General features: G+C 40.2%; 1 protein-coding gene across 2 annotated transcripts in view; it reads right to left on the reverse strand.

The window, feature by feature from the left end:
- SYNE1 (spectrin repeat containing nuclear envelope protein 1) overlaps positions 1–16,008 on the reverse strand; it is a 645,053-nt gene that overhangs the window by 280,233 nt on the left and 348,812 nt on the right. For both annotated transcript variants that reach the window (XM_082249740.1, XM_082249741.1), the window contains 5 exons: positions 14,084–14,261; positions 10,615–10,797; positions 9,412–9,555; positions 8,689–8,844; positions 2,256–2,420 (listed from right to left, as the gene is read on the reverse strand). In XM_082249740.1, coding sequence (XP_082105866.1) covers positions 2,256–2,420; positions 8,689–8,844; positions 9,412–9,555; positions 10,615–10,797; positions 14,084–14,261 — 826 coding nt within the window. The remainder of the gene's footprint in view (positions 1–2,255; positions 2,421–8,688; positions 8,845–9,411; positions 9,556–10,614; positions 10,798–14,083; positions 14,262–16,008) is intronic.

Raw genomic sequence — 16,008 nt, forward strand, 5'->3', positions numbered from 1 at the left:
TTCAATTATTAGACCCTTTGGTATCTCTTTTATAAACATATATATTTTTTGCAGATACACATCACACACTTTTTCCTGATGAAGAGGAACACAGTCCACAGAAACGCGTTGAGCATATTTTGATGCAGTTTTATTATTATGTGTTTACAGCCATATCATACAATACCTTGTATAATATTGGTTGTACCAATATGCGACTTTGGGGAATGTATACCAGCTCATATCTATACTTTTTATTACCTATTACCAATATTTTCTATTCTTCTTACATGTCATGTGTATCGCTATTGGAACAATAAATATGCTATTATGTTTTTAGTTTATTGGCCGTGTCACACGCCTCATTTAAAGTCTCAACTTCCCCTTCTCTTCCAATGTCATCCTTATCTGTATTTCCTTCTCCTGCTTCACCAGTAACAGAGCCTATACCAAAAGAATTGTCATTATGATAACAGCCAGAACCCACTTTTAAGTGCCAATGTTTCAGTTTGGATAAAGGCTAACAAACAGAATCAGTCACCAGCCCCTTACATCAATGTGGACCTGTAATAAAGTTGTCCCACTCCTGATTAGCAAATCAATTTGCCTGTGTCTAGCACTTTGTATTGTAAAAGGCTATAGGCAGAGTCCATTTTTTTACCTAATGAGGGTATTCCATACCAGGAGAAGAAAGCAAAGTGATGGTATCACCCACAAAAACTAATTTGGTTTTATTTTACAGTTTAAAATTTGACCTATTGATATAGACGACACCATTCTTGGTATACATTTCTACAGAAAACCCATGGCAGTACAGTTTTAACTGAAAATCAAAGAGAAAGCAGATATGTACTAAGCCAACAAGATCAATGCAAGCTTACACAACAGATGTTTCATACTAGTGTACAGAAAACACTACAGCAATTGTCATTTAGATATCCAAGTAGCTGCAAGAATGCATTAATTAGTGGCATTTTAAAGGAACTCTTCCAATTATTTAACCTATGAGAACAGAAGCACACACAGGCTGATGTCAGACTAGTGATACAAACAACATTTGCTACAGTTTAAATGCTGCACTGCTACATAAACCAGACGTGGCATAAACATCTGCCAGACAGCCTAAATTCATGTTGAGAAACCAGGGTAATATGCATATAAACTTCTGAAAAAGTTACATGATGAAACGGGTTGAGTGGGCAGGGAGATGCTGATGCCATTACACAATCTGAAAGTGCTGCCATGGGGTTCGACCGGTGAGAAAGGCACATAGACTGTATATTTGGTGCTGTTAAAGTACACGTCTCTATGAGTGTGTTTTACTTTACATAGTTACATAGGAAAAGGAACCAAAGTTCATCCAGTTCAACCAACATAGAAAAACACTAAAAATGTCTTAAAAAAACTCCAAATGTACAACCCTTTTCCCACAGTTGATCCATAGGTAGGCAGGTTTTGTCTTATGCATTAAATATGTGTGGTTTTACACAATAAAGGTTCTGTTTTCTCTATGTATATGTTCATTTGAGGGGAATTTGGAATGTAAATCTGTGGTGAAAGAAAGTCAATCAAAAGAAAAAGTTATGAACTAATTCCATCAACTGTTACTCTGATCTTTAATATATTTATATTTAATGAGTCAATTTACTTTAGGAGGAGCACAAGAGTGATGGGCATAACTTGACAAATTTATGTTTGGAACACATTTGGGCACTTTTTTACACTTTATTTTTCATGCTTTACCAAATCTACCACTGGAGCAGAGTACATTTAACGTAATGTTATTAATGATGCGCTAGTGAGTGTGATTCTTATTGTTGGGTTAACACTATGGAAACTTTTAATACCCTACCGATTGAGATCCCAGGTGGTTACATAGTGGAGAGAGGCAGTCTACTAAAAGTCGTGGCTAGAAGATATCAAGCTCATATTGACCATTAATTATAGTGGTCCACAGCATTTCAGTATATCTCTTTCATAGTGAGACCTCAGTTAATGCATGAATATTAATTTTTTGAGCAACTTGTTGCAGGTTTTAGCACTGATATGATATGATTGGACACTGATAACCATGAACATTTAATTATTGAGATTATTGATACAACTTTTAAGGACTTTTATTCCTTATTGTCATTTTATTTGTGTTATTTAGCTAGTTTTATTTTATGAGCACAGTGCACAATAAAATTAGTAAACTATAAGGATTACTCATGAAATACAACATTTGCTCACTCAATATAAGATAAAAATAAATTAAATGCTTGTGACATAATTACCTCCAGCTTAGACATTCTACTGTCGAGGACACTTTTATCTGCTGTTGGGTGACAGTATGACTGCAGCAGATGAACAGAATCCTTTATCCAGTCCTGAAGCTCATTCAAGCCTTGAGAAAACTGCTGATGTTCTGCAACGACTCGATCCATCCTAGACATTTTTTCCTACAGAGGAATTAGGTGCAATATTGGAAATTTAGAACAATGCAGTGCCTCGGAAAGCTGAACAATACATTTGTGACTGTGTTCTTTTCTCTTTTTGTACTGACATTGATTGTGTAGTGATACCTAAGGCTAGGTTCACATCTACTATATGTGGGTTTGCGTGTAATCCCCAATGCTTTTGGGCACCCACAGAAATAACAGGCTGCTATTCATCAGATGTGCAGGGATGCCATTAATGCTTAATGGCACCCCAACGCATTGAAAACTGTGGCATGTTTTCTAAATGAAGATAGATACAGTCTTCTGCGCTTGAGTGCTGTGTTAAAAGGACGGCTGTTTAATTGGCTTCTAGGATCTTGCTGCCCTCTCAGGAGGATGGGTATCCATACAGACTGCAAACATAGAAAACAAGACCTATGTGGGAGGTCCTGTCCACTCCACTGGACTATATAAATGTCTGGTTAGTCATTTGGGATCAAGGCTCTGATGAAGAGGGTTCTCCCTTGAAATGCGTCAGCCCCATCACCACAGTCCTCCTGCTTTATAGAAAAGTACTTCTTTTCTGGAGGTCTCTGGATTGCAAAAAGAAACCTTTCCCATGCTTACCGTTAGCATGTTTGTGAGTACTATGTGTGGCATGTGTTTTAATCTTTCAATTAATGTTTTATGATATTGCGCTAGGTCAGTGCGCCCTTCTCTTGTTTTCTATGTTTTCCCAATGCACAGAAACACATAGCACCATGTGGTTTTCATGTGGCTGCATATTTAGAAAAGGTTCAGAGACCTTTTCCATGCATTTCCTGCAGGTACAGCAGCCTATTTAAATGCATGGGCTGCCGTGCCCTCGCAAACGTAGCCACAGGGAAACAACATAAGTGTGAACCTAGCCTAAGAAATAATGCTACCTTTTGATGTAACACATGATTCCACATCGTGATTACAGGATAGACTCAAGAAGAGATAACAGGACACATAAGCAGCATTAGTCTTCACAGAAATTGTGGGTTCTAAGCCAGCAACTACTACTGTGAACTGAGTGGCACATTCAGCACCTTACTATTAGCGTTCAATAACATTTTCTATGCAACAGTGGCACACCATGACATGCACCTATCAGACTGCAGTAGTAGTGATCCGCTCAAAAATTGATTTTTTCAGGATTTGTGTGCAGGCCTGTAAATGTCTTCATTAGTGGTGTCTAACTTACATTAGTTATGGAAGTCTTTCAAAAAATGCACAAAACACACACAGATCAATACACACAGAATAAGCAACATCACATAGATGATGCTTTGATAAGCAATTGAAATGATCTATGAATGCAATGTAAATCTCTATCAATGTGTTTACATGGAAAGAAGAGCAGACTGCATACGACCCTTCTGCTGAGTAAAGCAAAGAGAATGCCCCATGGGATCTCCTTCAAAAATGTTGTTTACATTGTCTTGGTAGCTTTGCCAGATCAGTAAGAAATTGAATTTCTGAATGCTCAGACTGCAATGTATTGCCTCTGCAGGTGAAATGTTTTCATGAGTGTCCAAGTCTCCACATTACAAGAAAAGTGTAGAAGCTTGACTTCCCTGAAACTGTGTTCTGATCCTGGCAGCTTAACTAATGCAACAAATGATGGAGCAAAAGTTGAATGAATAAATTAATCTTTTAGTGAAATACAACCTGAAGAAAACAAGAAATCTAAAAGTTCTGCTACAGAGATCTTCAATTATAGGATGATAGCTATCATTTAACAGAATGGTAATTGTAGAGCATATATGCAGTACTGTGCAGAAGTTTTAGGCAGGTGTGAAAAAATGTCATAATTTAAGAATGCTTTTAGAAACAGAAACATCCATTTTTATCAGTTTACAAAATGGAAAGCAAATGAACAGAAGAGAAATCCAAATCAAATCAATATTTAGTGTGACCATCCTTTGTCTTAAAAACAGCATCAATATTCTATTGTAGGTACACTTGCACACAGTTTTTGAAGGAACTCTGCAGGTAGGTTGTTCGGAACATCTTGGAGAACAAACCACAGATCTGTTGATGTAGGCTGCCTCAAATCCTTCTGTTTCTTCATGTAATTCCAGACAGACTTGATGATGTTGAGATCAAGGCTCTGCGAGCACCAAACTATCACTTCCAGGACTCCTTGTTCTTCTATACCCACTTCAATACTGGCCACTTTCACTCTTTTCCTGCCCAGGCCAATTTTTAGCTTTCAGCACTGCCGCACTTTAACCCCCTTAGCGGTATCCCCGAGCGTGACTCGGGGTGGATTTTTTATGCTAGGATCGGTATCCCCAAGTCACGCTCGGGGTGGATGTGCAGAGCCTGCAGCGGGGTTCCTTACCTTCTCCTGGCGATCCAGCGATGATCTCCCATGCTGTGATCGCCAGCCGAGATCCCCGCCGCTCGTCCATCGGTCTGATGACTTCCTGGTTCCGTTCCCTGCAGCAGCAATGGTGCATGGGAGCGGAACTGGGAGGAAAATTCAAATGTTGCACAAAACACAAACACATAACATTTATATTATATATATATATATATATATATATACACACACAGATATATATATATATATATATACCACATTAATTATAATCGAATCAATAATATAATTTTATTATATTATATATATATATATATATATATATATATACATATATATATATATATATATATATTATATTATATATTATATAATAAAATTATATTATTGATTAGATTATAATTCATGCGTTTGTGTTTCAAATTTATCACATCTGGGATGTCTACTAGAGTCTTGTTTTGGTCAGGTTTAAGTCAATAACTACTAAGAATTGTAGGCCTATAATACATAACGCCAAATTTCCATGCAAAAAATTGTACCGCTTTTGGTACATAATTCCTGACATAATCATACCGCCAGGGAGGTTAAATGACATTGTGTGGTCATGCAACACTGTGCCCATGTTAAATGTTTATTTTTTTTTCCATACAAATAGAGCTTTATTTTGGTGGTATTTATTCAGTACTGGGTTTTTTATTTTTTGCTAAACAAATAAAGATCAAAAATTTAGAAAAAAAAAAAAAAAAGCTAGTTTCTGTTATTTTTCACTGATCTTCATGATAAGACTGCACTAATGTGGGCACTGATGATGCTGCACTGATGTGCACTGAAGATGCTGCACCGATGAAGCTGCACTGATGTGCGCTGATGAAGCTGCACTGATGTGCGCTTATGAAGCTGCACTGATAAGGCTCCACCAAGAGGCACTGGTGAGGCTGCACTGATGTGCACTGGTGAGGCGGCACTTATAGGCATTAATGAGATGGCACTGATGGCCACTGATAAGCTGCACTGATGGCCACCCTGTCACACTTGTCGTTTACCGACTCTCCTTTCTTCATGCTCTGACAGCGCGTGAGAAAAAGAATGCCGTTAACTGGCAAGTTTGTTTACCTGTGGTCAGCTCTGATTGGACACAGCTGATCACATGGTAAAGGGCTGTAATTGGCCCTTTACCTCAATCTGTGATCACCTGTGTCCAGGACAAAGTGTGTCTAGAAGAACTGAAGAATTGATGCTGTTTTGAAGGCAAAAAGTGGTCACACCAAATATTGATTTGATTTGGATTTCTCTTATGTTGTTTTCTTTCTATTTTATTAACTGATAAAAATAAACTATGAACACTTCTATTTCTGAAAGCATTCCTAATGTACAGCATTTTTTCACACCTGCCTAAGACTTATGCACAGTACTGTAAATAAAGACTCTACTGGTCTCATCTGGTTTCTAATTTTTGTTTTTCCCTTTTGGTGTGTGTACAGCAACCTGTTTTTTTATCCAGTCAGATATCAAGAAAAACCAAGGTTAGTTAATTTGCTAAATGGTCTCCACAAATTTTGTTAAAAAACTGTGAACATCATTGGTTACAAAAAAACGTGATGATAATTTGGGTACAAAAACTGTGAGGATCATTTGGCGAATGAACTAACAGTTGTTCTCGGACTTGATAAAAAGGAGCTGTTGCACGCATAAAGCAAAAAGGGAAATAAATCAAGAACCCGATGAGATGTCTCCTAAGACTTCATTTCATCCTCTCTCTCTCTCTTCATTTCCTTCCTTCCCGTATACCAGTATCTGATATTAGCTATATATTCAGTGCACAATACACTAAAATTGAGAATGCAATTGGCACTTTCTATTACTCTCTAAATCCCAACATTAGAAAAGTGTATTAAACTAGATTATTTAATTACATACAAGCTCTCAGGGAGGTGTCAGATACACATAGGGAGCTACATCTATGAGTGCTGCCATCGCCATTCATTTGTTCTGCTCCCCTAGACTGACCCCACTGCCTTGGGGAAGCATTTACAGTTGTATGGAAATTTTTAAAATTTAAGGCAGTGACTCTCATTAACTACTGCAGAACCATCCTCTTATCCCTATGTCCTGCAGTTGTGTGGATTGGTGATGATGATGTGGAATAAATTACGCTTACAGCCTCTGAGCCTAAAGTGGAACTTTAGTCAGAAAATTAAGTTCTGCTAGATCACTTCAGACTGGCCCCTTTTGCAGGAATAAAACTTTAAAAATAAGTGTCTATGTTGTTTAAAATCCACTAGTACACTGCCTCACCCTGCCCTGCAAATGCTTATTTGATCTTCATTTTAGGCATTTTTAAACACCGAGTTTGTAGAGACTGATCTGTTCACTTAGCTTGGGTTCACACATAAGCAATGTCAGACATTGCATGTGATTCGCACCGCATTGCTGCGCAGATTACATGCAATGTCTGTGCAAATGCAAATTCAGCCATACAGCCATACATTGTATTTTGCATAACAAAGGTGCAGGAAACTTTTTTCCCCCCAGCACTGGATTTGGATCACATGGGTGTTCACACCCATATGATCCGATTCCTGTCCGAATTCACAGTTCACACTGCGATCTGCAAACCAATCTGGTGGTGTCATTAACTTTGTATTGACACCGGCAGCAGTTCGCAGAGGGCAGTATGAACTGCCTGCAGGGGAGATGCAATGCGGGAACCCGCACTAGAATCACGCTGGTTCCCTCATTGCATATGTGTGAACCTAGGCTTAAATCCTTAAAGCAGAGTTCCACCCAAAAGTGGAACTTCCACTCATTTGCTTTCTCCCCCCTCCGGTGCCACATTTGGCACCTTTCAGGGGGGAACGGGTACCTGTTTTTGACAGGTACCCTTCCCCACTTCCGGGAGACGGCGCCGCGGTGCTGTCCCTCGGAGGTTTAGCCCCCTCCTCCTTCCCCCGCCGCCAAGCCAATCCAAATGTGCAGCGCACTTCACGCATGCACATTACGGACCCGCCCGTGAAGCGGTAAGGCTTCACTGCTGGGTTCCCTCACCGGCAATGGCGGCGGCTGCCCCGACAGCCGATGGAAATATCGGCTGCTGTACCAACATCGCTGGACTCCAGGACAGGTAAGTGTCCTAATATTAAAAGTCAGCAGCTACAGTATGTGTAGCTGCTGACTTTTAATTTTTGGAGGGGGAGGCTGGAGGCTGGAACACCGCTTTAAATCAGAATTAGACCTTCCGATCTTTACAGCAGGAAGCTGTTTCTGTTTGATATGAAACTGCCATGGTGCTGCACATGTGATCAGTTATAACACCAGCCATTTGATGGTTTGACAGTTTAGTTGAGGACACAAGCAAATGTGACAGTTTGCAATCCCAACATTCCAGGAATGTAACTGTTTTTTGAAACCATTAAATCAATGGGTTTAGTTCCACTTTATGATTTACTGTTGTTCAGGGGCTCTGGGCTTCATCAAAATGGCAGCCTGCAGCCTGAAGAAACAGGACCAGTGCTGGAGGCAATTTACAGCACACACTAATTTTAATAACATAATTATTAATGTGGAATGTATGCTCTTGCTAAAGAACATTATTTTTTACCAAGTTGTTATGGGTAAATTTCCACTTTAACCTCCAAGTGTTCTTTTACGATGTATAGAAGACTGGGGAGTAAAAGACAGACTTACCTTCAAAAGTTTAAACAAAGTCTTCCAAAACGTCCTTGCAACAGCATAGTGCCAAACCTTCCCTAGCCTCCTTTTCCTAAGCTAATGTCTGCTACAATGTTTTTTAAGGCCTATCAAATTAGTTGTACAGATTATTCAGGTTACTGTTCAGGCAGTTAAAACAATCCATGCTTTGTACATAGCATCAGGTGCAGCAATAAAGATAACACATCAAGAGTAACACACAAGCAGCAAGCACAAACAGTAAAACATTACCTTGGTTAGATTGTTTAAAGCTAGGTATTGAGCAGACAGCTGAGACACCCTGTGCGCACAGGTTTTGCTGGCAGACTGTCCTTCCCTCAACTGCTGAGCTTTTTCTTTTAGTCTGGTGATTTGTGGTTCATGACAGGCTATTTCTTCCAGGATAGACTAGAGAGCACAAGCACATTTCAAACAGAGCAGAAAACAATGGCATAAAGACATTAGTAGAAGCTGGGTGCAACATGTTAGACAATAGGTCATCTCTACCCAAAATGTACTTTTTAGCTGAAAAACAGAATCACATGTTGGCTTTTTATAGCTCTCCAGTGTTGAAATACCTCCAAAAATTCTAAAAGCTACCCAAACGAACCAATGCCAAGCCAAATGGTGGTGCCACTGCTCCTGCTGAATTCTTCATAATGTAAAATACACAAATAATGGAAAAGTCCAACTGCACCATCCTCATGATGGCCTTATGGGGAACAGGCGAGACATAAACTGGGAAATTTCACAACTGGAGTCTGAAACAGCTATAAGCAGCCAGCAGGTGATTCATGCTATGAGTACCATTCGATTTTGGGTGAAGCTGGCCTTTAAGCTGGGAACAATATGTTAGATTATTACGAGGGCAAGCTTATGACTGAAGGAAATAATTTAGGCCATGTTGGCATAATGTGATAAATGTTCTAGCCTAGGGGGGCCATGGACACACACAGGAATAAGGCCAGAAATTACCTGCAGCTTCTGCTGTTCCTTTCTTTTGGAAGGCAGGTCATGGAGGCGATTATTACTGTCTTGGACTATTCGTTCAGTAGTGCTGAGCCATTCCTGAACTGGCTGAGCACTGGATTCAAAGTCTCTCATTTGTACCTTTAGATTCTACAATAAATGCAAACAAATTAACATACAGCATTGATAGCCACTAACACATGCTGAATCAATGAATCCTGTAAAGATAAAAAGTTTAAAAAAATACAAACGTAAACATATACATAGTCAGCATAGTTAAGAGCCCATTCACATTAGCGCGACTTGTCAGGCGACTTGTCAGCCTGACAAGTCGCACTCGGTCGCGGTCCATTGATTAGCACAGGACCCGTTCTAATAGGAGCGACACAAGTCGCTCCGACTTAGAAAAAGGGTACTGTACTACTCTGGGGCGACCTGGAGGCGACTTGCATAGACTTCCATTATGAGAAGTCTCTGCAAGTCGCGCCGAAGTCGCGGTGCACGCGACTTCACAGGTCGCCCCCCAAAGTCGTGTCGTGCTAGTCTGAATGGGCTCGTAACAGTAAAAAAACAACAACATAAAAAGGGATATTAGGTAATTTGATACAAAAAAAAAATGAATGTCTATATAGTACACTGTTCACACCAATGCAGTTTTATGTACTTTATATTTGCAGTAAAATGCATTTAATCTGCAAGCCATAATCAGTTAATCCTAAAAAAAAACCCTGTTTGGACTTTCATAATTGTATGAGACTCTGTTCCCACCATTGTATGGCAGTACACACGCTCAGAAGGGTTACTTAAGAACACTTTCTGCCATCCTTTAATATAGAGAATGGTCATTTATCAAAACTGCACAATGGTATACACTTGAAGACTACATTAGGTCTGTCAAAAAGAGATCTGCCTGTTTCGGAAAAACCATGTGTCACTGGGTCGGCTATCACTTAACCAATGCTTGAGGGATCATTTAGATGTAGAACATATATAGAGCTGACACAGTTGCCTTTTAATATGAAAAAAGATATTTACTTACAACCATTACGTCATGAGGATATGTTCAGAATTTCAGTTTAAAGTCTATTAACTCCAAAATAGAACATGCTGGATTGCCTGCTGCTCACATAAGCAAGCATGGTGTTATCATACCGCCAGTTATATCGTATATACATATTATATATCGATAAGTATAAAATATAAATCAACCTCTAAAGCAGATTCCTTCTGGTGAAGAGATGAAATGAAGCTCTTCCAATCATTTTTTGCTGTCTGGACCTTCTGCTGGATAGTTTCAATTTTCTCCTCAGGCATAATACTGCACAAAAGTTCACCTCTAGATGTTACTATTTGTAGTTTTTGTTGACCACTCTCACTTTCAGAAAGGCACTCCTAAAGATAAAAGTTCAGAAAGCTGAAAAAACACTACAATGCACTTGTGATACAATATACACAGAACCAGGGGTGTACATACAGGGACAAGTTCTTGATACAAGCATATCAACCCTTTGGTTCCGATGCTGATGGCAATATCTATTTGATATGCTTGTGCCAAGAACGTGTTTGTGAGTATTTTTATACCTTTTATCAAATAAAATCTTTGTGGAGGATAATGCGCTAGACCGGTGTGCCCTTGTGTTTGTTTTTGAAATTTTAGTGGTCTCAGACTACCCTGGCCTTGAAAGGGGCTGCAAGGCCGAAGCATCCAAGAGTACCCAAGTAGAAGGGCTTTGGTAGCCGCATGGGTGTGGCTAGATGTGGTTAGAAGATTACCTCACAGAGAGCAGGAGATAGGTGCTTTGCACCAATCTTTTTGGTTTGGTGTACATACAGGGGTTGCAATTGCAACCCTGCCCCATGCTCCAGGGGGTCTGTATGGCCCCTTATACACCTGGATAGGAGGGGGCCACACATAGAGGAATGGATCCCCCCTCCATTTTCCACCCTTAGCCTTAGCCCCACCCTTGGCTGCTGCTCCACCCAAGTTCCTGTGCACTTACCTGCCCCCCCCACCTCCATCACCTGCAGCGCTTCTGCCCCCCCCCCCTTCTCTCCCGTCAGCTGCTGGGGAGGATTTTTTAGGATAAAGAGCCAGAAAGGGACCAGTAAATGTGTAATATACTGGCCTCTTCCTTGTCTTAATGAATAGAGCCAGTCAGTACTGATCACTGACTTTGTCCATTAATAAGCGAGGCATAGTAAACTGTGTGTACTATGCTTCAGTTTGTGAATGAAGGGAAAGCTCTGTATAGAGCTTTTGCTGTCCATTCATTATGTGCTGCTGGGGCTGCAGAGATGGAGATTGATAGCTGTGTCCTCAATCCCCTTTCTCTCTCTTAACAACTTGCCGACCGCCCGCCGCAGATACTGCGGCAGGCTGGCTCGGGTGCGCTGACCAACGTATGGGTATTTAGGTTCCCAGGAGTGCTCCTAGGGGCGCATGCCCACCTCCACGAGGCAGCGGGGATGCCGATCCACGGGGCCGGCAGCCACGCCTGCCGTCGGGCACCCGAGATCGCTCCCCGCTGCGAGAGAATGACGGTCTGCTGTTGTAAACACAGCAGACCGTTGTTCTCTCTGAAATTATCACAGAGCGCCTGTGATCCTCCTATTTAGGATCACAGGTCTCTGTGTTCTTTTCACAAGTCCCTCCCCCATACAGTTAGAAAACACTCCCCTAGGCTCACACTTAACCCTTGGTTCACCCCTGGGTTAACCCCTTCCCTGCCAGTGTCATTATTACAGTAACAGTACATATTTGTAGCACTGATTACTGTAGTAATGTCACTGGTACCCCCAAAAGTGCCAAAAAAGTCAGTTAGGGGTCCGATCTGTCCGCCACAATGTCGCAGTCCCGCTAAAAATCACAGCTCGCCGCCATTACTAGTAAAAAAATAAATAAAATAAAAATGACATAAATCTTTCCCCTAGTTTGTAGACGCGATAACTTTTGCGCAAACCAATCAAAATACGCCTATTGTGATTTATTTTTACCAAAAATATGTAGCAGAATATAAATTTGGTCTACAAGGGTGAAAAACATTTGATTTTAAAAAACATTTTGGGGAATATTATATAGCAGAAAGTGAAAAATATAGTTTTTTTTTAATTTTTTCCAGAATTGTCGCTCTTTTTTTGTTTATAGGGCAAAAAAATAAAAATCACACAGGTGATCAAATACCACCAGAAGAAAGCTCTATTTGTGGGGAAAAAAGGGACATCAATTTTATTGGGGAACAGCGCCGCACGCCTGCGCAATTGTCCGTTAAAGTAATGCAGTGGCGAATCGTAAAAAAAGTCCTGGTCATCAAGGGGGCAAATCCTTCCAGTCCAGAAGTGGTTAAAGGTGAAACATTAGAGGTCGGTTTAGACACCTGATGTTTCACCAAAGCCCCCCAACAGGGCTGCTAAATTTTTAAAAAATAATAAAAAAATGTAATTGTAAAATAAATAAATAAATACATTAGATTTAGCCCCGGAAATAATACAAATAATTTAAAAAATATATACCGACACCAGCTGCAAAACTACGAGGGTCGCAAAGGTCGTGGCACCATGAAGGGGGGCCCTGGCTGGAGGTCAAGGGGGCCCTTTATGTTTTCTTGCACCAGGGCCCAGAAGGTTCTAGTTACGTCTCTGTAAAGTACGCAATACAAAGTAGAGAATACCCCTTAATATATACTACAACCTCATAAACAATAATAAAGAAAATTGCTGCGCTAACTGAAATTCAAAGCTTCAAACATACAAACTTCAGAAGTTGGTAATAAAATCCAAATAGAAAAGCTGCTACACAGAATCTGGAATAAAAAACAGATCTAAAAGCAATATAAGAACAATGTAGCGCTAATCATCAGTAAAAAGTTCTCAGAAAGATTAAAAAGTCCATGTAAAGTCCCAATATGATCAGATGAAAAATGTAGCGAATCCGTGATACCACCACCAGACACCCAGTTCACACTGACCCTTACCACATAACGATGATCCCCATGACAGAGATCCCAAATGCCAAAAATAGACTCAGTAGGACTCAATATGTATCCTGGATAATATGCGTCCTTCTCTGGAAGTCTCAGGTCAGTAGTCACAGGTATGTAGGGAATGAAGCACAAGGCAGTATCATAGCGCAGACCATTTATTAACCAGATCAAAATAATAGATTAAAAACACTTACAAGGATCGGTCACAGTGGACACGCTCGCCCACAGTGAGGAGACGTGGCGGCCATCATTTTGGTGGAATGCCGTGGCGGAACATGCTTGGAAACAATTTGGACTGCTTTACATGCTCGTTATGATTGGATCCTTGTAAGTGTTTTTAATCTATTATTTTGATCTGGTTAATAAATGGTCTGCGCTATGATACTGCCTTGTGCTTCATTCCCTACATACCTGTGACTACTGACCTGAGACTTCCAGAGAAGGACGCATATTATCCAGGATACATATTGAGTCCTACTGAGTCTATTTTTGGCATTTGGGATCTCTGTCATGGGGATCATCGTTATGTGGTAAGGGTCAGTGTGAACTGGGTGTCTGGTGGTGGTATCACGGATTCGCTACATTTTTCATCTGATCATATTGGGACTTTACATGGACTTTTTAATCTTTCTGAGAACTTTTTACTGATGATTAGCGCTACATTGTTCTTATATTTCATAAACAGCATATCATCTTACTTGAATTCTCTCCAGACTGGCTGATGCTTCAGTAATACTTTCATGAACATTGAAACACTTGGCGGTCATCACTTTTGCGTTTACCAGCCACTGCTGGAAGTCCCGGAAGCCTGTGCGGAATCTCTGCTGTAAAGTTTGCTCTTTACTTTGACAGGCCTTTGAGGCTTGCAAGCAAAGTCTTCATAGATAAAAAGACAAAACAAATATATGACTGTAAGATATGCCAAAAATCTTGCTGTAGTTTACTGAACTTCTGATCTGATTTATAAAGCTGTTATAGGATTTAAAGCAGTACTATAGGCAAAACTTTTTTGTTCAGTTAGGATAGAGCAATGGAGGGTTATAACCCCTGTCTGATTTTTTTTCGCAATCTGTGTCCCATACAAATGGCGGAGTTTTAAGCCCCGTACACAGGATCAGATTATCGAACGATCTGTCGTCCATTTTTTGTGGCATGCTAGTCTGATGTGGAAAGTGAAGAGGTTATTTTCATACAAATTTTCCCGTACGACAGAATTCTACTTCAGAAGTGATGTCATGTGTTGGATTGCTTTGTATGTGTTCTTTCGTCTCTGAGCATGCCTAGTCTTGCTCTTAAGATTTTTTTCCGTCGAAATCTGTACTAATGAGACGAAAATCAGACGTTGTGTTGACGGACGATAAAAATTTTATAGCCTGCACATCAGGATTTTTTTCGGCCGAAAAGTCGAAGTCGGCTGTCGAAATCACCATATTAACAATTTCGAAAATCGGCAGATCGTTCATCGGACGAAATTTCCCTTCAGATTTTCTTATCGTGTGTACGGGCCTTTACCTTCACTTCCTGTCCCATAGCCAAACCGGAAGTGAGAGGAATTTTACTGCAAATTAAGGGATTTTCTTGTGGAGCCCCAGGTCACCAGAACCAGTGTCCCCATTGGAAGATTTCCCCTCTATTACTTTTCTGAAATATAGAAAATCCCGAGGGGTGGGACTTTAATGGCACCAAAACCTAGAAAATAGTATGTAGATAAAAGCAATTTTATTTAGTATAAATACTATATAACATTCCTTTTATCTACATACTATTTACTCATTTTTTGCCATGAAAGTCCCACCCCTAGGGGATTTTCTATATTTCTTATATTTTCGGGATGCGGCACTATCTTGAGGTGTACACTGACTATATTCCATGATTCCTACTACTTTTCTGGGGTCAACCTAAAATTTGGGATTTTCTTTTACTTTCACTTTCAATGATAATGGTAAACAAGACAAATAGAGAGGGTGAATCTCCCTAATGGGGGCACAGACAGCAATAAAAACTGACAAGCCTTCTAATCCCTCTCCATTCTATCCAAAACTAAAAAAAGGTTTTGCCTTTAGTTATACTTTAAGGTATGCTTATTTGGGTAACTTGAGAAGCTACTTTAGAATGCCTTGAATGCTATCATAGTCTGATACAATCAGAATAAGGTAGGTACTAGTAAAAACCCCTGACCACTTTTTTTTCTTTTTGATGTCTGTGTCTATTTGAAGATATTATCTTTTACTTTCTGTTTGGAGGCAAACAGGAAGTGAGAAAGAATATTTCCAAAGGAAGAAAAATCAACCCTTTAAACAGGTGTTAGTGTAACACGTGTTCCCATTGGCATGTTTACCCTCTATCCGACTTGATTTCTGCCAATGACAACCTAAAATTTTGGATTTTCCCTGACTTTTAGTCCTGGTAACAAAGATGGTGATTCTCCATAGGGTCCTTTCACGCGGCGCACCATCCGACGAGGTCCATTTTGCTAAGTGGTGGATCGATCCCCCGATCCCCACTGAGCAGGCGGGTGATACACAGAGCGGAGACGGAGCTGTCAGATCCCTGCTGTCCTCTATGGGAGATGTGATGAGAACGGACCGCCTGTCTGTTCTCATCTGATCCAATCCGATCCTCC

The sequence above is a fragment of the Pelophylax lessonae genome (genome assembly GCF_965119305.1).
Source record: "Pelophylax lessonae genome assembly, chromosome: 3".
NCBI lineage: Eukaryota > Metazoa > Chordata > Amphibia > Anura > Ranidae > Pelophylax > Pelophylax lessonae.